The following is a 27,296-nucleotide window of genomic DNA, read 5'->3' as shown; positions in this document are numbered from 1 at the left end:
GCAGGCCGCAGTGCTGCGTTCAGGCCCTCGTGACGCGGCAGGTTATTCCTGATGTCGGAAAAGAAGGAGACCTGCTTCTAATTAATCTCTGTAACATGTTCCGGCTTTTTTGTGCTCTCTCGGGCCAACAGTCCAAACACGGAGCGAGAACAGAAGTTGACCTGCGGATCCTGAAGGAAGTACCTTTATCCCTGCGCCCGCAGCGCCGTGCGTTTCCGACATTTCCCCGCTCGCTCCACAACAGTCGGCATGACTAACAACACCTCTGATAATGTTTCCACTTGAAGGCAAATAGCCCCCTTTAACACTGTATCTGTTATTCCATCTAATTACACTCTGATACTCTTTACACTTCCGTAGAACAATTTGCCTCTTTAAAATGTTTTAGGTCTATTGAATCAAAATGTTTAGGAAACACTGCGAAATGTTCATGTAAAAATCTCATTCATGTTTGTATTATTATTATTATTATTAAAATTATTATTAAAATTATTATTATTAAAAATATTATTATTATCAATACTACTACTACTAGCAGTATTGATAATTAAAAACACTTCCATTCCCTAACTATAGTAGAAATGTATGTAGGCCTGTGGGAGAACTGCTTTTTCCTTTCTGCAACACAGCTAAAAAAATAAATTCTAAAAATATCGCACACTACATTATTATCATTATTATTTCAGTTTAACAGGTGAGTTGTATTTGTTTTACATTTAGAAGAATTATTATGAGATCTGCTTTGGTCCATCCTATTGAGCTTTTTTCTTTTCCTGTTGCAACACTTTGGAAACCTGAGTTCAAATATACCCAAAGCTGTTTCTCAGCTCTTCCTCTCTTCAGATTGAAATACGGTCTCATGTCGCCCTCCTCCCGCCGTCACACACTACACTTGGCCGTTTTTATGAATTGGGTTTAAATTGGTAATCGGCTCATAAATAGAGCAGCAATCAGTTTGCGCCGAAGCAGAGTGAAGGCGGACGCGACCGTCGCCGAACGTATTTCACGGCCTGCTCATAATAAGCTCATAAATCCAGAAGAGAAGGGAAGCAAGAAAACAGCCCTCTTTTCTCATTAGGCAGGCCCCGATTTACGACCGTTAAACGCACAGCCGAACAACGCGGCGTTTGAAGTGCAAAATGAGGAATTAAGCTGAAATGTCTCCCTCTCCATATACAAACTTTTATTTAATATGGGTGCAGTTTTTCCCTTTAAATTGGACATTTTTCATGCGGTTTGCATCACTTCCAGTCTCGGGCTTTGCAGGCTATAGTTTCCAAATATGAAGAGCTGGTTGATAATATTTAGGCATAAAATCCAAATAAATCATCGATACAGGATAAAAGGCAGTTTCAACTGTTTTAAAATAAGGTAATACACCTGCACAGTATTGTTAAAAGCCAAAGGTCAGGGGTCACTGGCTTGGCAGAATGGATAATACAATGAGGATTCTTCTCCACTTCAATAATGGAAATGATACACACAGAAAAATCAACTATATATATATATATAGCATAATAGCATTTTTCTTATAGATGCAAAGGGGATAATTAAAAAATATGTTCAAGAAACGTAAAAAAAATACATGTGATTTAAAATATTAAATAAATCTGGAGATAATATGTAAAGCTCAGAAGACTGTCAGCTGTACAAGGCAGAAGTTGTCCAGACTGGATTTATGGCTATTAAAGGAATAATCAGGGCTAATTGAAACTGTACACAGAAATCTGGGATCTTTGGAAAATCAAACGAAGTGAGATTCCAATGTCTTGAATAATTAGTCTACTTATCGCCTGTTTTAATGAGCATAAACAGCCTAAAATGTGCCTGCGTGCTGTCTCACATCCCTGCGTCAACAATAGCCGGACTGTTCAAATGAATGAATACACACTAATGTTTCCTCATTACAGAGAGGGAAGGCTGACAGAGCAAAAGCTGAAAAAAGTTTAATTAAATATTTTTAAATCAATGTTCTTGTATTGTTATCATTATTAATATAATTGTTATTGTTGTTGTTAGTGTAATTCACCATTTAATGTGGTGGTTATGATTATTAGTGTATTTTTTTCATGCTCCTAATACGAGTGTCTGCACAGTCGGCAGTGCTGCATCATGACAAACATCAGGAGTGTTTAGGGTGACAGATGTGCATACAGCAGCATTTCTTTGTTGTGTTCTTGTTTTTGTTCCCAATTTTTCTTCCTGTCTTTTCTTTTTTTTAAACTTTTTTTGTAAATATTTAAAGCCATAAATATGTTTTATACTCCACAGTAGGAGTAAAAAAGAGACCCCCTTTTCTTAGTAGCACAGTCACTTCATCTGAAGAATGAGCTAATGAAAATCACAAAACCATTACATTTTATATAAATTTTATATATTTATAGGTGTGTGTATGCGTGTGTGTGCGTATATATGTAGTATGTTGTTATTTTGATATAAATCGCTCTCACATCTATTACCATATGTTGCTTTTTTCCCTCTAGGAGGATGTTTCCAGCCATGCGTGTAAAGATAGCAGGTCTGGACCCTCATCAGCAGTACTACATTGCCATGGACATAGTGCCTGTGGACAACAAGAGATACAGGTACCTCCTGTTTGCACAAACATTACTGGGCGTGAAGGTTGATGTAGCCTAGTCTAGTGAGTAGCATCTAAAACAGAGGTCCTTCGCTAACGAAAGTTTATTTATGTTCCCTTCCTGTTCTACTCCCTTTCAAATGCAGAAATGGACTTCTCCCTACCCAAATGCCATTAAATCAAAAATGATTTCGTTCTTTTGGGTTTTGGTGGGAAAGTTTAATGTCCCGTGATGGTCTAAATGTTCTTTCAGATGCTTTTCACCCACGTCAAGAATTAAACTGTGGCGAAAATACTAAGTAATTGTATTTTATCAAAGCCATTAAACATGGTCGACTATGCAGATGTAATCTATCAGCAACAGAAGGGTACCTTTTGTTCGCTTCATTCTGAAAGTAGCAGTCTCTTTGCCCAATAACCCTGCACGGCTAAACATGCACAGTCACATCTCTGTGTGGGAACGCACGAGCGAGCCTGCACCCTGCTGCTGCTGTAGCTGGACGCAAAACTCTACTTTCCTGGATGATTCTCAAAACGCTGGATGGAGCGTAAACATTTTGACCTAGTTGGATTGTTCTCATCTTCCTACCATTTCTCATGTTGGTGTCGTACATAACAGGATTTGGATTAAACAAAGATATTGCAGCTTTTTTCCTGCTTCACATTTTTCAAAACGGCTACTTGAGGTGTTCTTGTCGTCTTCTTGGCCGAGCAGGAAAAAGTAGTTGCTCCCATCATTTGATTAAGGAGAGCATGTGTAGGAAGAAGGCTCGCATGTGATGAATCTCTCTGGATATGCAATAAGACTGATATCCAGGCAGACAGTATTGGCCCCTGAAGTCAGAGCCAGAGAGAGGAGATTGAAATGTATTCATCATCCCACTGGCCAAGCAGCAGAGCCAGAGTCTGCCTGCAAATAGGATAACACTCAGTATTCGAGTCTAATCAGGGAAACGGGTGGAAAAAATGAGGTCAAAATGGGAAAAATGCAACGCTGCACATCTACCTGCTGCTGCCGTAGCTGACCGTCCAAGTTTTCTAGGCTGGGGTTCACCTGCACATATTCTACACAGACCACGTCTGGTTTTATTCTTATTATTGCTAATACAGGCTGGAACTTTGTCCTGAAGCAATAATAAGGCAAATAACCCATGACCTACATACTTATCTCAATCACAAAGTTTTTTTCACAGATGCTGCTATTTGTGTTTCAAGTGATTTGGCAGTGGGTTCCCCTAAGCACTAAAAGCAATCACAGCAAAGCAGACAGAAAAATCTCATTTAGCAAAGGTGAGGTGTAATAACCTGAAAGGGTAAAAATGGCAAAAATCGATGTTTTATTACTGCGACATGTCTAATCCTAAAGATAACACAAAATCCAACAATGACTTACTTTGTAGATGTTGCGTCTTCTCCCAGCACATTTGTTTCACTCGGTCTAACCATTGTTACGGAAAACTGAAAACTTAAGATCGAAACAAATGCAACCCTGTTCTAAAAAGGTTGGTGTGCTGTCATGTAATGTGAATAAAAACAGAATGCAAATCTTTATTTAAGTGAAACTAGCACCACAGCACCTATCAAATCTTTAAGATCTGAAGTTTTATACATTTTTTGGGGAAATGGGGAAAAACATGGATTAAATGATAGGTTATAGGTCCTGATTGCAGACAGGGCAGTTTAGAACCTGCACCCTTGTTTCCTGTGCTGTTGTCATATGTGCAGATTGTGGTTTGCCACTGTCTTGCTGAAATAATCAAGACCTTCCTCGTCAAAGACTTAATCTGGATGTCCTCACACAAAAAGCCTCTATATCCTTCAGCACTACTGCGGTGCGTTCACTGACAGTGGATTTCAGAAGCTTTTCTGAGTTCATGGAGTGGTTTCTGCTACACAAGTTTCTGTTTTTTGGCTTTTAACTTCACCACAGACACTTCTTTAGATTCCGTGAAGTTGTTTAAAACTGAACTTCAGTTGCTGAACAATTGATCCAAACAGTCTGTCACAGAGTGGCGAAGCTTTTTTCTTACATTTTAACCTCTCTGCGATGCTCTTTTCATACTTAGTGATGTTTATAATGCAACTATTTAGCCGTGAGCTATACGATGAAGTGCTTTTAAGCATTAAACACATTTTCCATTTCTCTCCTGCTCTGTTGCTGCAGTTTTTTTTTATTGCGCTTGTTGCATCATCATAATCAATATTCAAAATTCAGAAGAAAAAATGGAACCTGTCTTATGTTTGATAATAATAATACTTTTCCTTCTTTAGCTATAGTTTAAGAAAATATTCATGTTAGTTCTTATAATCCAAAAGTTATGGTTGACATCTTCAGCTTAAATTGGAAGTGTGTTTTTAACTTGCAGCGTGGATTTAATTTCAGATGTTTAAACAATGTTTTTCAATGATGAGAAAACATAAACAGCTCTTTATTTTTTTTCTTTTGTCTGGATAGATAAATTGATATAGCGCTCAAGCACTTTAAAAACATATATGTATTAATAATGATCAAATTGACTGACTTAGTGGCAACATAATTGCGTGTGTGTGGTAGATCTGAGTGTATCGGCAGTGTTTTACAGGGCATATTTTTAAAGCAGATAGTTTTGTTGCACGAAAGATGATTGCAGCGAGCTAGTTTGTTTTCGTGTGAGAGTGACTATTTGTTCAAAAGCTGAGTGCACCACAAATAGATCCCCTCTCTTTCTGCAAAACAAAACCATGTCATTCCCTGCAGAGAATCTCCACTCCCCCCACGACCACTCAAACTCAATTAAAATTCATTCATCAGGAAGAAATAAAAGTCTGCATAAAAGACAAATTAGCAAATTAAAATAAAGTGACTTCTGCAATCAGTGCATTTTATTTGACCTCCCTGCACCCTTCATTTCATTTCATTGTTTAATAATGTAAAGTTTTCCACCAGAGCGTATAGCAGACGTTCTGCCCTGCCGCCTCTCCTTGCTCTTCCACCAGCGAACCAAGACATGGAGGATTTTTAGAGGCCAGAAGATCTTGTAAAATTAAATAGGATTTTCTTCCTGGCTGGGGAATTTACCACAGGGCTTTGCAAACTGAGCTGGGAGCTGTCACTGGTGTGTCTCAGAGTCCCAGGGAGTTTGGGGTCTGGAAATAAGGTCTTTATTGGAATCGACTTGCTTTACTTGGGCTCACTGCCCCTGCTTAGGAACGTCTCATTGGTACCACGCTCATTAAATCTCCATATATTACACTTCTTTTATGTGGACAGTCATTTGGTTCGTTCTGAGTTAAGGCCATTGAGCGTGGGGTCTGTCTGGCTCCTCAAGCATACCTCTTTGCTTCGAGTGTGTGGCAGTGCACGTTGCAGTTTTGCTTTAACATGCGCAGGTTCCTGCACAGAAATGGGAAAATGGATCAAACAGCCACCAACATATTCACAGACATCTACAGGGATAAAAGACAGATGTATGCAAAAATAATTACGTTACTTTAGTCATGGGGTCAATCATAGTTTCCCAACCCTATAAACTAATCCCATCTTAATTTTAAAAATGCTGTAAATGTACGTTGACTGGAAAATTGACTGTCCTTAACTTTCTTTAAACAAATGTTTATTTGCTTCTATTAGCAAATATTCTGTTAGGATTGTGTTTGGTTCTTTTGTGTTGAAGCAGGAAAACACACACGTAGAAAAGGCACAGAAACAGCCAAAGATAGACAGTAATTCCTCCAACCAGGGTTCACCAACTATATCTTAAACATAGTCTCCATTGAAAAGTCAAGTTGTAAAAGTAATTCAACCTTCTTGACTGTTGTTTGATCTTCATAAGTATAGAAATAAAAGAACCCATATGATACTCAGAAACAATTAAAAGAGCAACAGCACACACACACACACACACACACACACACACACACACACACACACACACACACACACACACACACACCCAAAGAGCCTTGTCAGATTTGCATGCACAGCCGCCGTTCATTCCTCAAAACTCATCTGATCGTTCAAAGCCAGATTCATGTAATCACATCAATTCCAGACATTCTTTTTCTTTATGGCAGTTTGTGAGGACCTTAGATCTTTGTATATAAATAGAAACACACATATAAAAATGAGTGAAGCCTAACATTAAGGAATGCATACTCAAAGGGGAAACACGCCTCATTGGGCCTTCAGTCTGACATACTTATGAGGACCACTTTGACATCAGCCTTAACCGGTACCTCATCTGAACCCTAAGCCCACTTTCAGCTTTGAATAATCCCAGTATTTTTCTTATAAACAGTAACCCTGCTTCACGGGTCCTGTGAGAACTTACAAAATAACTTCGCAGGGCAGTTTGGGCCTCCCAAGCATAGAAAATCAAGAGCACACGTGTATGCGTACGGAGAGCTGCTGGTCTTCTCTTACAAACTCAGAAGTCAACCCTGAATGGTAACTCAATAGCAATATTTACTCTGTCAGTACAGTAACTCAATATACTGTCCGGGCTTGGCAAGTGTGTAAATATGTGTTTTTATGTGCATGCCAGCCTCTGTAAGAGTATACGTGTGATGAGCTGGACAAACACACACACACGTGTATGCATACAGACACATACAGACTGACAACCATTTTTCCCTTCTTTTTTCTTGTGTGTTTTTCTATTTGTGTGTTTCAGTGTCCCAGTCTATATGACTGTGTTTGTGTGTCTGTGTGTGTGAGAGACAGAGAAAATTGAGAATTGGGCCAGGCGTTGCAGTTCAGTTTTGTCAGCTGTATGGTCTGGTGCTGGCTGAGGGACGAAGTTCCCCTCCCCTCACCCCCATCTGCCCAGTAAGAGTGTCACATAAAGTCCGGTCTTTATTGATCGTGCCGGTGCCAGATGGCAGATTTATGGAAGATGAAAGCGAGGGACTAATCAGATTTCCAGTCCTGTTTGGGGCTAAAGTTTCCTCCTTTCTTAACACGTTCTCTACTACGCTGAGCATAACCCTAAACAGCAGTCCAAACAGGAAATTACAGAAACGCCTGGCATCCTTTGTGGGTCTGCATATGCATGTGTGTTTGTGTTAAGGTCAAAAGTCAGGACCATGTGTGGAGGTGATATTAGATAACACGGTAGTCAAATAGGGACTTCTGTTAACTGTACCAAATCTCTGCATTTAATAGCAAGCAAAGACATTTTAATAAATACCTTTTATACATGTTATATTTTAACTGATATTTACAATCGGGAAGAAGATGTATTTGTTATAAAGTTTCAGTGTGGGAGTATATATGTTATCATTCATGATAACAAACAACCAGAGAATTATTACCAACCGATATTTTATTCAATTTTGGTGGAGACCAAAAATGGAGCAAAAATAAGAGAAAAAAAGGAAGATACATATTATATTATTATTACACCTGTTCAGGTCAAAACACCAGGTAAAAACATGTCATAACAGTGATCAGGAGTGGGGAGAAATCTCATGTAAACTCCTGTTTTGGTGCGTGGGAAATCCACAAAGAACGAATCCATCATAGATTAATGAATGATGAAATGGATTGGAATAATGAGTGTAAAAAACCCCCAGAATCAAATTGGCTTAATATGGCATCTCATCATGTGGTTTCTGCAAACTGTGCAGAAACATTCAGCTTCGTCATGGTTTGCTGAAAACTGGATTCCTGTGATGATTATGCTGTTTATGGTGTAACAAACAGGGGAGAGAGAGGAAGAAATACCAATGAAAACTTTGGCTTGTGTGGTTGTGGAGTGCATTAGACACGAGGCTGTTAACAAAGACCATTTGCAGATGCAGCCTGCAGTTCAGTCGGTGTCTGTGTGTGCGTATGCGTCTTCACTCCTCAAGTCCAAGCCACTTAAGAAAACATATTAAGTAAGCTGAATGACTTTTTACTAGTCCAGCATTGAAAACGTTCTTGTGAGGATTTTTAAGAGTTTGTTTGCTAAAAACGCACACATCAGTGTACCCAGCACACGGGCCTTCCCAGGCTTTTCAATGCTGTGATGTGTGCGAGCTGTTGGAGTGTCATAGGCATATGTAAGGGGTCATGGCTAAATGCTCCAGCTTGTAGCAATGCAAAAACGGGACTCTCAATCCTAACTTTCTTTGGACTTAATCTTACTGGCTAAGCTTCATTCTTTTTAAACATGCAAGGCTCCTAAAAGCAAAAGTTAAAAAACAACAATGCAGCGCAAAGTGAAAAACACAAAGCTCCCAAACAGAGCACGAACCACTCCTCCTGTCTGACAAACATTTACTTACAAATGTAATATAGCATACTGACTTTAGCTCCAATATGGTGGCCAGAGGGTGTGTTTGCCAGCATTCCCAAAAACACCCCCTATATGCTTTTTCAAATGCTCACAAAGAGGCCGAGTTGGTATATTCTTTTTATTTTTGGTCTTGGACATAAATGTGTGGTAAAACGGGGTGGTGCAGCCCTTCAAGGCAATAACAAAAGGACCAAATGAGAGTTTTGTCCATGTTTCAGGGGTGAGTGATGACTTTGGCAGAGACGCTGCAGATAAAACACTTTCAAGTGAGCGCAGGGCCAGAACTAAAAGCAAACAGCTGTGCTTCCCACTCTCTCTCCCGCACTCACTCTCAGCCTCTCTTGGCGCTTCACTCCTATCTCTCCTTCACCTTTCCGTCTGCTGATTTCATCTCCCTCATTGTGTCCGTCTCTCCCGAAGGCCGCCCGTCTCGTCTCCACGCATTTTAATTCCCCCTCATTGTTTCTTGCATTATTCCCTTGTTTTCCATCGCACTCATTCCTTTCTTTGTCCTTTCCTGTTTTTTTAATCAGCGCACACAGAGTTAACTTGTGGCTTGTCATTTCTTTTTAAAATGAGGGTAAAAGTCAGTTACTTTTGTCACATTTTTTTCTTTCTCTCTCGCTTTCTTCTCCCTCTCTCCCTGCTGTTTAATGGGTGGGTCGCCCCATTGTACCCAAACTCACACACAACATCGTCAAATATTACGGCTTTGCTTAATTGAAACTATGCAGCAGAGCGTGCGACTGCATATGGAATATTTTATGTTGCGCTTGTTAGAAATTTCAAGCGCAATGAAGAAACAGCAGATGAGTTTTTTAACAGCCGGTGTTGTGGCAACGTGGCCGAGTGTTTGGAGTTTGTTTTCCAGCGAAGCGAAAAAAGAAAATCACTCCAGCTTATTTGAAATCCAAACAGGCTTTATAATAACCCCTCTAACCCTCAAATAACCTCAAATGAGTTTTCAAAACAGTGAAGTGGGGAGGGAATACTAGTCATGGACTAACTTTCTGGGGAACATGATTAAGAAATCAAAGCAGAAGAAGTCTCAGTGAAGAGACATAGAAAAAAACAAGTTTACAATAACATTTAGAGTTACTCGATTTAAACATGCACAGGTCTTCTAGAACATGCAATGTCAAATGAAACCTTTGTATTTCTAGCATAAGCTCAGACTCATCCTCGTGTATCCGTTTGTGTGCGCCAGCGTTGCTTAAACCAGGTTTCCCACTGTGTTTTCTAGGTATGTGTACCACAGCTCCAAGTGGATGGTGGCGGGAAACGCAGACTCTCCGGTTCCTCCGCGGGTCTACATCCACCCAGATTCTTTGGCCTCAGGGGACACGTGGATGAGGCAGGTGGTCAGCTTTGACAAGCTCAAACTCACCAACAACGAGCTGGATGACCAGGGGCATGTAAGCACAAGACTTTTCTCTGCTACTAAGTTAACAACAACAAAACATCTGTTATGGCACTTTTGAGTCTGGATGTTTCATCACTTCCACTTTGATGTCTGGTCAAATCTACCCCCTCCACAATTGTAGTGTGAAATAAGCAAATTCTTCCTGTGACTGGAATTTATAACAAAGCTGATCAACTGCACATTTCTTCATGGCTGACTGATTTGTAACTTTAAAAAATACAAGTTCTACAAGTTCTTTTAATAAGATGATTTTTTTGTATTGACTTAACAGTGAAGACACATGAAGAGTAGAACTTACTTACAAAACACTAGATCAGTCATGCTCACCTCCTCTCTTGCTAGTCCATGTGCAATAATTTCGATGTTTCCCAAATAATGTAAAGTAGTACAAGCATATTTACAACAATGCCATGAAATGAGAACTTTAAATCATGCAGTGTAAAATGTTAATGGTTTAATTTTAAGCTCACTTCCTTAAACTGCTGCTGAAGGGCCCATGTGCAACTTTAAGGCCACTGGACCCAAAGGCCAATCAAATGTGAGTAAATGGTGCTACGCAGCTAAATAATCTGAATACGAAGCAGATTATTTGTCAACACTACGTTTTTAAAATTTGCAAATAAAAGTTTTGGAATCGTCGTTTATGTTCGTCGTTATATCTTAGAACAAAATCTAGAAATATTTTAAATAAAAGCTGAAGCAGCAGTGTGGATAAAACTTTGGACCACAATGACATACAAAAACAGAGTGACCTATCTGAGCTGCATTTGGTTTAAATGTTCAAGCTGTGATTTATACACATGCACTCGGTGCACTCCTGGAGCTGTGTGGCAGCTTGTGGATGGAAATGTTTTGAAGTGTTTTCTTGAAATGAAAGTTGACACGTTTCTTTGTAGAATTTGTGCTTTCGGGACTCACAGAGCCGTGAGACTTGTTCACAATCGAACCAGATATAGTGCATTCACGCTCAGGCCGCCCCCTTTTTCGAAGGATGGGCTGCTCTGAGTTCATTTAGAGGATTAAAGTGGAAAGATATTAAAAGTTTCCTTGTTTGAATATATCATTTTCCTTTCCTTGGGGGATTTTGTTAAGGTCATTTAAATGATTGAATTTGATTTGTAGTACGCTCCAGCAGCCACATCACTGTGCTAAATTTTAAGTCTGACCACAGTCTCTCTGATTTACTGCCCTGCTTGTATCCAGTCAGTAACAGAGGTAGTTAGCTATAGTGAGCCTCTTATTGCTTCTTGGCTGCTTAAAATATGTTATCCGGGCTTCATAGGTGAAATATTTAAAGCAAAAAAGCAAAAACTTTGACCATAATTTGTCTGATTTATTGCCCTCCTTATATATAATCAGCAAGTGGCCAGCAAGCTAAAATCAGTCCTGTATTTCCACTTGATTCCTCCTCTTATGGTAGAAATGAGTTTCATGTGAACGGAATTATAGTGAAAGCTGTTAGTTTAATTGTCCTCTTATGCTTAGCCCTAGCTTAAAAAAAAAAAGGCCAAATATAATACAGATAATATGAAAACTACCTAAGGTTGTTTGTGTAGCAGCACTGCTACCTATGACGTCAGCAGTCGCCAGCAGCAGACGTTGCATAAACACTGAGTGGTTTGTTGGAGTAGAGTTCGAACGTTACTTTTTTCTTATCAACACTGATGGAGGAAACAAGTCAATCAAAAGTTAAGTTTATTCTAAATTCAGCAACCTGTTTGATGTATAAATATCAACCTGTTTGCTAACATGCTAGCCACAGCCGCCATAAAAGTCTGTCATCTCGAGTCTGCATGAACTCCATGTGCTTTTAGAAACTAAAGGAGAGCTGGTGCTAAGAGAGGAAGGATGACACAGTGTCTGTCTGAGAGATCAGAGTTTCTGTTGCTACAAATCAACTTTGTTACTGAGAAAAAAGATCATACAGTTTTTATAGAAGCCTTGTAGTGACACCGCCATGACAGAGATGTCTCCTGTTCTGTGACAAAATGGCGGGTTCCACATTTGTGCAGCGCACTGCGTGGGCACGGCAGGTTGCTGCTCTGCAGATGATCACATCAGCTCAGTGGTGACAAAAGTAACAACATCTGGGCGTCAGCGCGCGACGATTCGCTTGCAGGGCTTCTTCAGAGTGACGGGAGGTTGTCTTTCCTTTCCTGCTGCTCGGCTTTAGGGTCTTTGTTTCCCTGGAGGGTCTTTAGAGGCCAAAGAAAATTAATTTCGGAGCTTCCTGTGTGGGAAACCTCACCACGTCTCACTCATCCTCCTGACTTGTGGTGTCGTGAAATGTCTGCCTCATCACAAACAGAAACCATACGTGTCATGAATCATCAGGTGTCACAACAGAAGCAGTCTGTGAGCAAAATCAATATTTTTGCACGTCTCTCCGAGCGCATTATCAGAGCAGCGTTGCCATTTTACAATAAAAACTTGATCCATTCACAGCACTTGTCAGCAGATATGAGGTGATCTCACCTGTGTAAAGCTAAACAATCAAAAATCTGAATTAAAAGTAAAGCGCAGACAGCGCTGGAAGTCCACCTCGAGATATTTAGAGACAGGGGTTAAATATGGAGCACATATACAAAACATTATCAGCTTAAACAACATGATTTATTGTTGACTGCATGACTTTAGATACTCTTTTAACCTGCAGCGCTCCATCATTCATTAAGGATAAAATTCATCCCATCATTCTGTTTTGGTCGAGTATGAAAGAAATGCCCAGGTTGCTCAATTCAAAATAACACAGCAATAATATAAAAACACATTAACTTAATCATGTCATTAACTTTATTGTTTTTCATATTATGTTGTTTATTTTTTGTAAATTATTATTTTACAATGAATTTCTTTATGTTAACATAACCGTAAAATAAATGACATGAAATAAAATGGACAAGAATTTCTTGTGGAATTTAAAATAATCTAAAGTGACATCAAATCCAGCAGGAACTTATACTCCACCAGTAACTGTGCTCCACTATATATACTTTAAATAATCTAAGCTTATAAAAGTTTATTTTATACATTCATACAGTTTCGTGCTATCTTGATGATGATTATGTTGAAAAATAAAGTTAAAAATAAATTCACAATATAATATTCTTATAATATAAATCATTTTACATAATAATGCTATTCTATAGAAAATCTGAACATAGAAATATTAGCAGTAATGATATCAACCAAATTACTGTAACTTTTTGTTTTACCTTTTTTTATTTGGCAAACTAATTACATTTTTTTAAAGTGTGTGTTGTTTGAGTTGGTAAGAGATTACAAACAAGTGCACTTTTTAAACTATGTTATTGTACGTGCATTACTAATGCATTCACATTTTATTTGTATTTTTAAACTGCAGTTATTATCAACATGCAATTAATTTGCAAGTATTTTTGCAAGACTGTTGAATGTTAGTCAAAGCAACAGTGTAACTGTTTTATATCAAGATTGCACTTTGCTTTTTTTGCTTTTATTTTTCAAATGCGGTGAAAACTCTCCGTCCAGCAGTTTTGTGTCATTTGCACACGGGGGAAACCGTGCCGCAAGCTAAAAGCTTCTCTTACCTCAGTGCCTGCATGGACTCATTACCCTCAGTCTGCATTCTTATAGCTTCAAATCTGCCTCATGCTGTCCCTCTCTCACTGTTCTATGGGAAAACCTAATAAAATGCTAAAGCAGACTCGACTAGCCAAAACATTTTTTGTTACTTCTGTTTTGTTCTTTGTTAATGATCCATTGCATGGTAACGTATCAATGCTGCTGTGTGAAACCGTTCAAAATGCCACAGAAGATGTTTCTACAGTCTGCTTTGAGGCCTTTGCCCCTTTTTCTTTTATACTGAGTAAAAGACCTTCCAGAGACACAGCTGACTCATATACAGTCAGTGAATCCTCGACCGTTTTCACAGCTGAAATCACAGGCTTGCTTTGATTACTAATTGTTTATGGTCATTAAAGTGTTTTAACTATGTTTTTAAAAAAATCAATTAAAGCCAAATGTGCCTTAGACATTGAACGGGATCTAACTTGGTGGACATGCACGCGACATCTGTTATGTGCATGTGTTGGTGTCCCTGGTGTGAATGTCCAGATTATTTTCAAAGGGGGTCCAAAGAACGTCATTACCTACCACGGAAATGAAAACACCACTTATTAAATAATTGTATTTGAGCGTGAACAACTGTCAGCTGATGTCCTCTGGCTGCTCCTTGAGTCATTTGTTCTGAGTTCAGCGAGTCAAAGTGTGACTTTGAACCACAAGATAGTTGTTTCATTATTTTAACTTTTTTTTTCTTTTTGATAATTTACATTTTATTTAAAGTCTGTAAATAACCTGAAAATACGACTGGGTTTTGCTCGAGCGCTTATGGCTGGAGTGGCAGACAATACGAATTGAAACTTTAGAATTTCACATTCTGTCAAATTGATTTGATATCACTATATTTAAACATTAAAATCTCCAAGATCAATTTTTTTTTCACAGCTCTGTTTTATCAATTGAAACAAACGTAGTCTGAAAACAACCCACAAAATGTGAAAGTATTTTTTCCATGGTGCAAAACTTATGCCTGGACGTGCTGCCTGGAGACCGTTCCTCTGACCACCCGGGTAAAGATACACCACAGCACCCGCCCACGCAGTTTGATTGGCAGGTCATCACTGGGCAGAGCATGCCAAAACACCACAAAAATGAATACCGAGCAACACAGATGGAGACATGTCTTTAAAATGAGGATTGCAGATCAGCACATGCGTCTCCACGCAGATGCCCAGTCATGATTCGTGTGCGTGTAGTGTGTGTGATTTGAGGTCTGGAACACTGAATGTAATGTTTTTGATATTCAGAGGTGTTTTCCCCCTGCGGCTCTAGTTTGAAATGACCCCCTCTGTTGTAACAGAGTGCTGAGGTGGTGGGGGGGTTGTGGGTGTTTGGCTCTGGGGAGGTTTTCTCACTCTCAGATTAATCAGGAGCAGACTGAAAGCCTGAGGCGAGGTTGGGGCCGACACTGTCTGACGCCTCCGCTCTGCTGTGAAATAATGTGAAATAATCCTCAAGCCAGCGTCACTGCAGTGAGAACTTTGTTTCCGCTTAATGTCACGTAGCCCTGGTCGGGAATCAGTGCAGCTAATTGATGTTTACAAGAAAGCGTTTTTTTAGGACGGAGGTTTTATGTTGTATTTTGAGTGTTTTGTACATTTCAAGGCACCTATAATGCATTCACACACAGATTTGTAACTACCGAGATCATCCTTCACAGATTACGCACCCCTGCGTACATTCACACAAAATGACTGACTGCACTTCACTCTCTTCTTTTCTCATATTTACAGATCATCCTCCACTCCATGCACAAGTATCAGCCTCGTGTTCATGTCATCAGGAAGGACTTCAGCAGTGAACTGTCTCCAAACAAACCAGTGCCCAGTGGGGAAGGAGTTAAGACCTTCAGCTTCCCTGAGACAGTCTTTACCACAGTCACTGCTTATCAGAACCAGCAGGTATTCAGCTCTGACTTTATCACCATAGTAAAAACTGATTACAGGATATTACTTTAAAACAAAAAAAGAAATCAGACGTAATTTCAGAAGTGCTCTGAAATTACTCATCTCTGAAAAGCTTTAAAAAATCCCTTTATATAATCTGCTTTCTTAAAAATCCTCACATTTTATAGCGATGGCATTTTCTACTCAAGCATTTTTGAAAGTTTATAAATAAAATGTCTCTTTCTATGTTGTCCTTTTCTGCAGATTACCAGACTAAAGATTGACCGCAACCCATTTGCCAAAGGTTTCAGAGACTCTGGAAGAAACAGGTACATTGTTACAACATCATCCAGGCAATACACCCTCCTTAGGTGTCTTCAGTGCTTTGTCTCTGTTATCAGCCAAAGCAGTTATACTGAGTCTTAGCTGACACATGCAAAGAGATAAATAACAACCACGTGATTCAGATTCTCCAATCAATCTAACCTCTGTGTTGTTAGACTCTATGGGGGGTAAACAAAGAACCCCATGCTAATTGTTGCACTGTGTGACCTTTATTGTGGAAATAATCCTCTGAAGATAGCACACATGCAGCTGTTGCCCAGATCTGCAGTACAGACAGACACACTGATGCACAAGCGAGAGAAAACAACGTTTGTTCTCTTTTGCTTTCATTGTTTCATTCCTCTGATTTTCAGGTCTTAAACTAATAACCTGTACGTGCATAAACAGGTTGAAACTGGAAATCAATGTCAAACGCTGTCAAAACACTGAACAGATACTGATGTATGTATTTATTATGTATTTATTTATTTCCACTTTTTGATTTTATTAAGACTTAAAGCTAGGAGTTGTTTCTGCTTTGAAAGGTGTTGTGACAAAGGGTTGTAGCTAATGCCCGGTTATATCAATACTGATTCAAGTAAAGGCCCACCTATGTTTGTGTTGTTGGTGCCTTTCCAACAAATAATATTACTTGCTGGGATGTATAGACTGTCCAAGAAGTTTGTACTTAATCTTTGAGTAAATTTGAGTATTTTACTAGTCTGTTGCTTGGAACTGATATATGGTACCTGTGTGGCTTATTAACTGAGCTTAGCGGTAAACCTGCCTCTCCATCACCTCGTCCAAATATTGTTACTTCTGGCTCAATCACTAGTGGGTGCATGTTGCTGGTCCTAGAATATGGTTTGCTGCACTGTGACTAGCTAATGAACAAGTATCCATACATCTTTAATCTTAACTGTAAATATTTGCTTGTCTCTGACATCTGCTGTGAGCTGATTATTAGTTTTTCCACATTTTGTCAAAGGTACCAAGTTTTCATCTCTCTCACGGTCACCTTTAGCTTCAAAGTGGGCTGATTGTTTTTATTTTAGACATTTAGCTCCATAAAACCCCTAAAATTTCATCACTCACTTAAGACCTGCTTCAGACTGAAATAAAGCCATAAAATGTGATTGGAACAACGGCTACATGTAACTAAATTTAGGCCAGTTTAACCTAGACGTCTAGACATGCTTTGACCTGAAAATCACCATATCCGTGCTTACGGAATATTAACACTGTCTGTACTCGTGTTTTCTTTCTTTTTTAATCATGCCCACATTCCCACACGACCTATAAAGCAGTGAAGCCGGCCATTTAGTCGCTATGAATTACAACCAGAATTCCGTGAGATATGTTTGCTCTCCTCTTCCTGACACAAATCCAAACAAAAGGCAAATGAAACACAATACAAAAATGGTTTGACTCTTATTGTCGCACGGTAAAAGGTTGCACTGGGACATGTTGTCATTACTGTCTTGTTACTGTGTGATGTTAGCCAGAGACAGCAGTCTGACTCTGCACTGTGGAAGACTTACTTCTACTTACTTTTCAAGCTAACTAATAACATTATTGATTATGTTGGATTTTATCCTGATGCTTTCTTAGATGTTCTACATCACTGTTTACCTCTCCTTCTGCCTCTATCCCCCTCCTCTCATCTCCTCCCCTCTTTTCTCTTGATTCGCCTTGTTGCACCCAGTCACTGAATCATCCTATATCTATAACATAGTGGAGGAGAGGAGGAAAGAGAAGGGGTCTCCACACATGAAAGCAGCCCCCTCATCTGGTCCGCATTATTGGCGCACAGATATTTGAGACATCTTTTTTCGTTTTTCAGACAATAGACCGTTTGATTTATGAACTGGCATTAGAATTTCATTGCAGAAAAGCTACAGATGAAAAGATAACAGAGCACAAGAGATTTGTCTTTAGAGAGAGAAAATGAATTGATCCTCACGTACTGCTCAGGATTCCTTCCCTTCACGCCCGTCTGGGATTTGTTTTGGTTCAGATTTGGCCAGGACACACTGAGATTTCAGACTGCTTCTGTTACCTTAAAAGCCCTCTCTCAGTCATTCTGAATTTCATGCTTTGTGTCGGAGCTGATTTCTTTTTTTTTATTGCGTCATTCATGAATATTGTTAGCGAGCTGCAGCTCTGATCTTTGACCTTCATGCTGCTGTTTCAGAATAATTATGGTGATTTGGGAGTTTGGTCACACAGGATGAAGTTATTAGCTCAATATGAAATGTAACTGTAGATACGGCGTGTTTCCAGCTCACAGTCAGGTCTGATTTTTAATCAAGAAAAAAACTGCAAATATTCAGTTCAATCAAACATAAACGTCTGATTATAATTACACTTTGGCAAATCTTGACTTATGAAGGTCAACCCAGTATTAGGGCATAAATGCAATAAATGATCATATATCATCATCATGATGATGATGATGATTATTATTATTATTATTATTAACTGCAACATTGCTAATACAAGAGATAGGGCCAAGGGCAGATGCTTCTGCATCCCCTGAATTATTTTCACAAGATTTCTCAACATTTTGATGATCAAATGATGATAAACGAAACCACAATTAGCAAAAACTGGTTAAAAAAAATTTCATTAGCATGATAATCATGATTTTTCTCTTGGTCAAAAGTTTGTCTATCAAGGAAAAATCCTGCAACACGACCACCTCTGACTAACATTATCATCGATTTGGATGCAGTTTCCGATGTGGCAGTGATTGGATGCTGGCATCAGCATCAGGTGCAGCTTGTTAGGTTAGTGGCTCCTGTGAGCAGTCAGTGGATGTTGTCTGAAGCAAATGCCGATGTGTGTTGGCAAAGCCAAGAAATTCCAGCTGCATGGACAGATCAGGCGGAGTCGTTCGTAATTTTATTATGTGCACATGCATCCTTGGTGGCTAATCATCATCATCATCATCAACTTTATTTATAAAGCACTTTAAAACAACCACAGCTGACACAAAGTGCTGTACATTGGAACTGTAAAATAAAATTACATGAGATATAAATAAAAAACAAATAAAAGAAGAGTGAAATCATTAATTAAATAACTACTGCATTAAAAAAAGAAACTAAGTCTCACTGAGGTTAAAAGCCAAGGAATAAAAGTGGGTTTTAAGACGTGATTTAAAAGTGGACAGTGAAGGGGCCTCTCTAACATGCATGGGCAAATTATTCCATAATTTTGGAGCCACAATAGAGAAGGCCCTGTCCCCTCTGAGCTTCCTCCTGGATCTCGGTACCTCCAGGAGCAGCTGGTCAGCTGACCTGAGAGACCGACAGGGTATGTGGGGATGAAGAAGCTCAGAGAGGTAAGGCGGGGCAAGACTGTGTAGACATTTAAAAACAAACATAAGAATTTTAAAATTAACTCTAAAAGACACAGGCAGCCAGTGCAGAGAGGCTAGCACGGGGGTTATATGCTCTCTTTTTCGAGTTCCTGTTAGGAGTCGTGCAGCCGCATTTTGAACCAGCTGCAGACGTGAGAGCAATGACTGACTGACCCCCACATAAAGTGAGTTACAGTAGTCCAGGCGGGAAGAAATAAAAGCATGGATCACTGTTTCAAGGTGCTGCCTCGAAAGAAAAGATTTTAGTCTTGCCAGTCGCCTTAAATGATAAAAACTGAACTTCACCATTGCTCTGATTTGGTTGTCCAATTTAAAATCACTGTCCAACTTAAAACCAAGGTCAGTAACAACAGATTTAAAATAGACTTCCAGGGATCCTAAAACAACAGAGGAGGACTCACAGGGACCACTGGGTCCAAACACCAACACTTCTGTTTTCTTTTTATTAAAATTTAAAAAGTTTCGAGCCAACCAAGCTTTAATGTCATCTAGACATGTCAAGAGAGGTTTTATGGAGATGGCATCCTTGCGTTTTAGTGTCAAATAAATTTGGCAGTCATCGGCATAACAGTGAAATGAGATCCCATGCCTTCTAAGGATAGAACCCAGAGGCAGTAGATACAGAGAAAAGAGCAGTGGCCCTAAAATTGAGCCCTGTGGGACACCACATGACAGAGGAGCAGAAGACGATTCGTAACCGAGAAGGCTGACAGAGAAAGTTCTATCTGACAAATAAGACCTAAACCAATTGAGTGCAGTGCCACCAATACCCACTACATCATGTAATCGAGAAATTAAAATATTGTGGTCTACTGTGTCAAAGGCAGCAGTTAGGTCAAGCAAGATAAGAACAACATGGTTACCAGAATCACATGCCAGAAGGATGTCATTAAAAACCCTTAGTAATGCAGATTCTGTGCTGTGAAGGGTTTTAAAACCTGACTGAAAAACCTCAAAGATGCCATTTTCATCTAGAAAATCTTTCAGTTGACTAAAAACAATTTTCTCTAAAACCTTGGAGACTAAAGGCAGCTTGGAAATAGGCCTATAGTTCGCTAAAACTGTGTGATCAAAGCCAGGTTTCTTAAGCAGTGGCTGTACTACTTCATGTTTGCAGGAACCACACCAGAAGACAGACTGCTGTTAATAATGTCAAGGACATACTGTTGTATACTAGGAAAAATTTCTTTAAAGAATTGTGGAGGGACAGGATCCCGTGGGGAACCTAATGTGTCAGATTAGGGTTAGAAAGGTCAACAGGTGAGACAGACGAGATAAAAGCAATTAACATTTCTTGTGCTTAGCTTGAACAAGTCACAATTATCTGTAATGAGTAACGACAGTCGTTTAGTCCACATCTTTCTTGTCACCTTGTGGTAAACACTAGATAGGAAGGAAAATCAAGGTAATTTCCAGTGAAACCAAACCTTGCTCGCCCCCTAATAAAATACTAACCCTCTCTTGATTTGCCTTCTCTGCAGCCAGGTTGAGCAAAATGTAAAAGTGCTGCAGCTGCAACTGAAAGCAGTGGAAACAGGCAGCTGCGCACATAAAAGCAGGTGTGACATATTTTGTTATTATTGCCACGCGCGTCTTTTAAACGTTACTCAGCTTCTATTAGTATCGGATATGGGTGACATAAACAGTTATAAAAAATACCTAAGGTACTTTCTTTGGGTTTTTAAGCTGTAAAATGAACGTGCAGCTCATTTGCTGTGAAGCATTACCAACCGATTCCATATTCAGGGGAAATTCCAAATTAATAGAAAGGCCAAACTTGCACTGCTAATTCTCAAATTAAGCACCATCTTGTTTTCCTTTTTCTGAGTTTCTTGTTGAATCTTAATGCGGTCCTCTCTCAGCCTTACGGTTATGGGGGTGTCGTCAGTTGTCTGGTGACCAGGCTTTATGGCCCGGTGGAGGGATACAGCTCATTTGTTGGGTTTTGGTCCCGCGGCAGCAGTGCAACTGTATGAATGAGTGCAGTGATGATGAGGGCTGGGCTGATTAGCATGGCGCACTAACGAGCTGCCACAGCCAGGGAGCTGGTGGCCCTAAAATAACACAGGGAGCAGAGCGGACGCTGCTTTGCCTGGGCCAGAGCCGAGTGCCATGTGGGGAAGTAAATCAAGCAGGAAGGAGAACCATGTACAGATTCAGGATGAAATGTCACCTCAGATTTATATGCACACTAAAATTCTGCTCCTTTTTAATGGCCCCAGTTTCCTCCTAGCTGGACTCTGGTTTATCCCACCTCTCTCTCCATCTACATTATATATCTCAAACCCACCCCAGCTCCCGATGTTTCTAGCTGTCTCACTGACATGTAGAATATCACTGCCCATTTTTCTTCCATTGATGTTTTCAGTATATTTAGATTCTCCCTCTATGTACTCGTCAAGTCACAGTTTATTAATTCTATTAACAGAAACGAGTAAATTCCTTATTTAACTCTATTAAAAGTACAGTTTTAAAATAAAGTTAAGTATTAAAAAGGCTGATTTTGGTGCAAGAGTGAAGAAAGAAATATGAATACTTTCCCCAAACTTTGGTTATTGTTCTCATTAAGCGTTTCAGTGTTCATTTCAAACATTTAAATGTCTATAGTAACAATCAAAGCTCATAATTATCTAAAATCAGGCTTCTAGAACTTTAAATACAACGGTGAGCCTGATCGAGGCTTCAAGCTTTAGACTAAAAAAAAGAGATACATGCTTAAAATCAGTGATTAATCTATGACTGATAATATTATTTTCTCTGTCCTAGCAGCAGCTTTTATTGTAAACTTCACTAAAAAAAAAACTTTCCTCTTGTTTTCATTTCTTTTTTTGTGTTTGTGTGTGTGTCCTAAAATTGGTTTTGCATGTCTCTGTCAGGACTGGCCTTGAGGCGATCATGGAAACATATGCTTTCTGGAGACCTCCAGTGAGGACACTCACATTTGAAGACTTTACAAATATGCAGAAACAGCAAGGTATGTAAATAAATATATTTGTGCAGTCCTTCTCATCTGTCTTAAAGGAACAAATTTACCTTAACTTTGTGATATTAAAAAAAGTATTACAGTAGAATAATGTAAGGCAAAAAAACCCCAACCTACTAATAAACTACTGACTGTGAAACTGTATGATATTGCTTCCTTTTACAATATGCTATATTCAGTCAGTATTTTAAACCTTTAGATCTTCTTTTCTATGTGTTGAAAAACACGCCACACAATTATAAGTTTCCGTATTATAAAGCCTTTTCTCAGTTTTTGACCAATAAATCAGTAAGTAAACTTTGAAGACTTTGATGGGTATCAACCAGATTTTAATGGATTCTTAAAATGACCCCACTTTACACCCCTACAAATTTTGGCATAACTTTTTGAACTATTGTGTTTACAGACAGAATGACACGCGTGCAAACGCTAACAAACACATAACCTACTTGGCAGGGGTAATGAAATGCAAAATGATGTTAAAGTCACATTTATGGTTAAGAAACACACACACACACACACACACACACACACACACACACACACACACACACACACACACACACACCATAATAAGTTTATGAATGACTGTCAGTACATCAAGGATCGCTGTATCATGATACCATCATTGTCACGGGCGACTTGCACGAGTATTGTAATTATGAATTAGTTTGTGTTTTCAGATAAAACCTGTAAACTGAAACCAAACATGAAACGATCACTGACTGGAACATTTTTACTTTCGTTTTTTTTTTTTTTGTGATTTTAAATGTATTTGGTTTAAAATTGGATTTTCATAACTGAAACGTCACATCATCTTTTTTTTTAGGGCTCATTACAGTGTAGTGTAATACATTACTGCACAGTTACCTAGAGTTGTGTGCAGTGGTACTTACCATGACCTTGGCGCATTGGTGTCCCAGTGTGAACTCTCCATGTGCATATTTTCCCTCCATATATCAGCTGTGGTTGTCCTTCATCTGAGCTTGGCCATACACTGCTCCTCTGGCAGGTCTGCCTGCGTCTGCTGAACTTTTCACATCACGCGTAGCCGTTGCAAATAAAATCGTTAAACAAACCCTGTGGCTTTTGGACGGCTCCACGACAAGAGTCAGCGTCACTTGGGCCACCTCCCTTTGTCTCAGCTCCAGAGTCGACAACCAGGAACGAGTCATGGCTCATATCAAGGGCCTCGCCGCTTTCAAGCAACTCTAAAGCAACGCTGACCTGATCCATGTTACCCTCGGAGGTCAGCATGACGTGATGCTCCATGTTTTGTCAGAGCGGGCTGACACGTGTTTGTTATCTTTAAACTTCTCCGCAGTGATTAAGATTTAATTAAAGTCCTTGCTCTGTCAGTGAACCCTGTATCATCTCATAAAGACTCTGTGTTGTGTGCATGTGCACTCTGTGGTAACTGTAAGGAACTGTGTAGCTTTGCTCTTATGGCACCAGACACCCTTTTCCCCTTCAAAGCAATCAAGCATTCTCCCTCGGCACTGAAGCCCCCCGAGCCCGTCTATCCAGAGGAAAACATGACATCACTTAACTATCGTTCTCTCTTTCCGAAATATATCTACCTTGCCCCCCTTTTCTTTTCTCTCCCTCCTCATAAGCTCCCCCCTTCATCTCCTTGAGCTGAGCAGAGCGCTGCGGCGATATTATCGAAGGCATATGGTGCAAAGAAGAGCCCGAGCCAAGCGAGTCCTGGATTATTTAGTTATGCGTCCTCCTCATTCCGGTTTCAAACTGAATTTTAGGATAGCAGCATGAACGTGAGCCAAGTTCTTATTAACACAAAAGTATGTGATTAATACCTCACAGCTTTCACATCTCTCTGAAAGGCTTGGCCTGAGGATCTTACTTGTGCCACCAAACTTATATGCATGTATTATATGTGGGGTGACACGAATCTCCTCAGAACAGAATATTTAATGCGGCGTGTTTTACAAAACAGTTCGTGATCGTGTATACAGAGTACGGCTGCAGTTGGTCTGAGAACAGGGGTTTGACAAAGCCCATTTGGATCAACTGACTGAGTTTGCATAACAACACACAATCTCATGGGAACTTCAGTTTGAAGCCTCTAGTTCTTCAGTCTAGTGCAGGGGTGGGCAATCTCAGTCCACGAGGGCCGGTGTCTCTGCAGGTTTTAGATGTGTCCTCGAACCAACACAGCTGATTTAAATGGCTAAATTACCTTCTCAACATGTCCTGAAGTTCTCCAGAGGCCTGGTAACGAACTAATCATGTGATTCAGGTGTGTTGACCCAAGGTGAGATCTAAAACCTGCAAAGAAACATAAGCAAAAGTTGAATGCAACAGAAACCGAGACATGTCAGTCACAGTGTGGTCATGCCCTAAGGGATACCCTGCTTTATCGCTTTTTAATGCAGGTTTAAGGCCATTTGGAGAAGCCTTTTGAAGCATTACAGTTTCTGGTACTCCCACATTGGCTTTTGTATAGTTCACTCATTCTCTCTGTATTTCTGTTTTGCAGGGGGCAGCACAGGCACTTCTCCTACCACCTCCAGCACAGGAACTCCATCTCCCTCTAGTGCAGCACACCTCCTTTCTCCCTCCTGCTCCCCTCCAACCTTTCACTTGGCCCCTAACACCTTCAATGTGGGCTGTAGGGAAAGTCAGCTTTGCAACCTGGGCCTGTCGGAGTACCCTGCCTGTGCTCGCAGCAACATGGCGGCCCTACAGGGATATGGCGGCCTGGCTGAAAGTTCATATGGACGCCTCCAGGCTGCAGGGAGTGCTGTGGCGTCTGGTCAGCCCTCTGAATCCTTTTTGCCACAGAGGACTTCCTCTTTGATTGCTGCCGGCATGCAGGGTAGCACTCACGCTTCCCTGACTGGCAGCGGCAGTGGCGGCGGCGGCGGGGGCAAAATGGATGGCTATAGCGGTCAGCTCGGCTCATTCCCAGCCTCTCAGCTTCAGTACGTGATGCAAACCGGGGGAAGCTCCAGCTCAGCCTCGTCCTCTTCATCCGGATCCGCCCCTTCCTCTGCCCACATGTTTGGTGGAAGCCACCACCACGTGCAGCAGGGCTCCTACAACGCTTTCTCCCTCCACAACCCTTACAATTTGTACGGATATAACTTCCCCACTTCTCCTCGCCTGGCCGCCAGCCCCGAGAAACCCCAGGGCGGTTTGCTCTGCTCCTCCACTCCTGCAGGGGCATTCGCCGAGCGCCAGTACTTGTCCAACGGAAGCATGGACACCATGCACATGATCGGCAACACCACCGGTGGCCAGCAAAGCAGCAGCTCTTGTGACGGACGTCAGTATGGCTCCTCATCTCAGATGTCCATGCACATGGTGTAGGAACTCAGACCCAACCTTGCAGGGCGCCACGTTTTTAATGTCTTCAATATGAAAAGTAAATCTACGAACCTGGTTTGGTGTTAAGTTTGAACCAGTGTTTTCACATGAAGGATAGATATACTGAGGTACAAAGGAAGCTTTCAGAAAAAGGATGTCCTCTCAACATTTTGTTTTTAAAGATACTTACAGTGGAAGACAAAAATATTATTTAATTATCTTTGTATTAATGAAGGACGGCAACTTGACAGCAATGAAACAACAACCTCATTCAGATCAGTGTTATAAGAAGTGGCAGTGTACTTACTCTGGTACAGAGGGGATTATCAGTTGTGAGTGTCATTGTGCAATAGAAGCAACAGGTTCTTCAAAATGACTTGATTCTTTGGGGACTCAAATGTCATCTGCTCTTCCTGCCATTCTGTAACCAAAGAACCTTCTATGTGATACAGAGGGCTTTTACTTCACTCGGCACTTGTGCCATATTAGCTTGGGAATGTCAAAGTGTCAGTGGTTGCTGACAAAATCCACAGTTTTTGGCTGGAATGAAATAGACAACTGGACCGGATCACCGAATGACTCTCTGCTCCACGTACATGCAGGAGAGAAACTGGTGCATGCTGTGGCAGATGGTGAAAACACACAAATCTGGTAATTGATGCAAGAGTTCACTGAGGAACTTTTGCTTCATCCTGAAAATGCCAGCATATATGCACATTAGAAATCAGGACTTCACCACGCAACTCAACCTTTTCTCCTCTAAGACTGGATTGGTTATTTTTTGAGTGGATTCTGTTTTAAATATATATATAAATATATGTATAAGATGGCGAATGCAATCAATAACATAAGCTTAAAAAGTTGTTGTGTGACAAAAAGTAAGCAATAGCAGCACAGAGTAAAGTATGTTGTGACGTGTATTACAGATGTGTATTTAAGTGCTGAACAGTATAGCAATTTTACAGGACAATCTGTTATTAAAATGTGTGAAAAAGGGGAAATAGCAACGTAATTCTTTTTTTGTGAAACATTTTAAAAAAATGTAAATACAAGTGCCAAGCACCTAAAAAACAAACAAACAAACAAAAAAAGAAACCCTCAATAAACGTTTTAATTCATTTACATGGGTTGGATTTCTTCCCTCTCTGTGAACAGTACAGGCAATTATTCTGGAAGATTAAGAACATACGACATTTTCTAATTCAGATGAAAAAAATGCGTCTTTGTTAGTAACATATAGACTGTATATAAGGACTTGACAAGGTTCCTAGTTTGAATCCCAGCTGAACCCTTTCTGTGTGGAGTTTGCATGCTCTTTCTCTTCTCTGTGAGATTCCTGTGGATACTCCAGCTTTTCTCAAAAGTGCAAAGACGTGCATGTTTTAAAGAGACCACAGCTTTGAGGTAGATACAGTCCTGTAAATATATATAATAAAGCACTGTACAGTTAAAATGTAACTTAAACTTTAAGTGATCACTAAATGCAAGCGCGTTGCATTACATTAATTCACTTATTCGTTTGCG

The 27,296-nt window shown here is 40.0% G+C and overlaps 1 protein-coding gene across 1 annotated transcript in view; it reads left to right on the top strand.

Moving 5' to 3' along the window:
• The window catches only part of tbx15 (T-box transcription factor 15), a 33,795-nt gene extending 7,027 nt beyond the window's left edge, over positions 1 to 26,768 (top strand). Inside the window, exons 3-8 of the mRNA XM_026144601.1 lie at positions 2,484 to 2,585; positions 10,082 to 10,253; positions 15,598 to 15,765; positions 16,015 to 16,079; positions 22,336 to 22,433; positions 24,943 to 26,768. Of these exons, the coding sequence (XP_026000386.1) occupies positions 2,484 to 2,585; positions 10,082 to 10,253; positions 15,598 to 15,765; positions 16,015 to 16,079; positions 22,336 to 22,433; positions 24,943 to 25,775 (1,438 nt within the window). The 3' untranslated portion in view covers positions 25,776 to 26,768. The remainder of the gene's footprint in view (positions 1 to 2,483; positions 2,586 to 10,081; positions 10,254 to 15,597; positions 15,766 to 16,014; positions 16,080 to 22,335; positions 22,434 to 24,942) is intronic.
• The last annotated feature ends 528 nt before the right edge of the window (positions 26,769 to 27,296 follow it).

The sequence above is a fragment of the Astatotilapia calliptera genome, chromosome 16 (assembly GCF_900246225.1).
Source record: "Astatotilapia calliptera chromosome 16, fAstCal1.2, whole genome shotgun sequence".
Classification (NCBI taxonomy): Eukaryota; Metazoa; Chordata; class Actinopteri; order Cichliformes; family Cichlidae; genus Astatotilapia; species Astatotilapia calliptera.
Note: the sequence above shows the minus strand (reverse complement) of the source record. Positions and strands in the feature narration are given on the sequence as shown.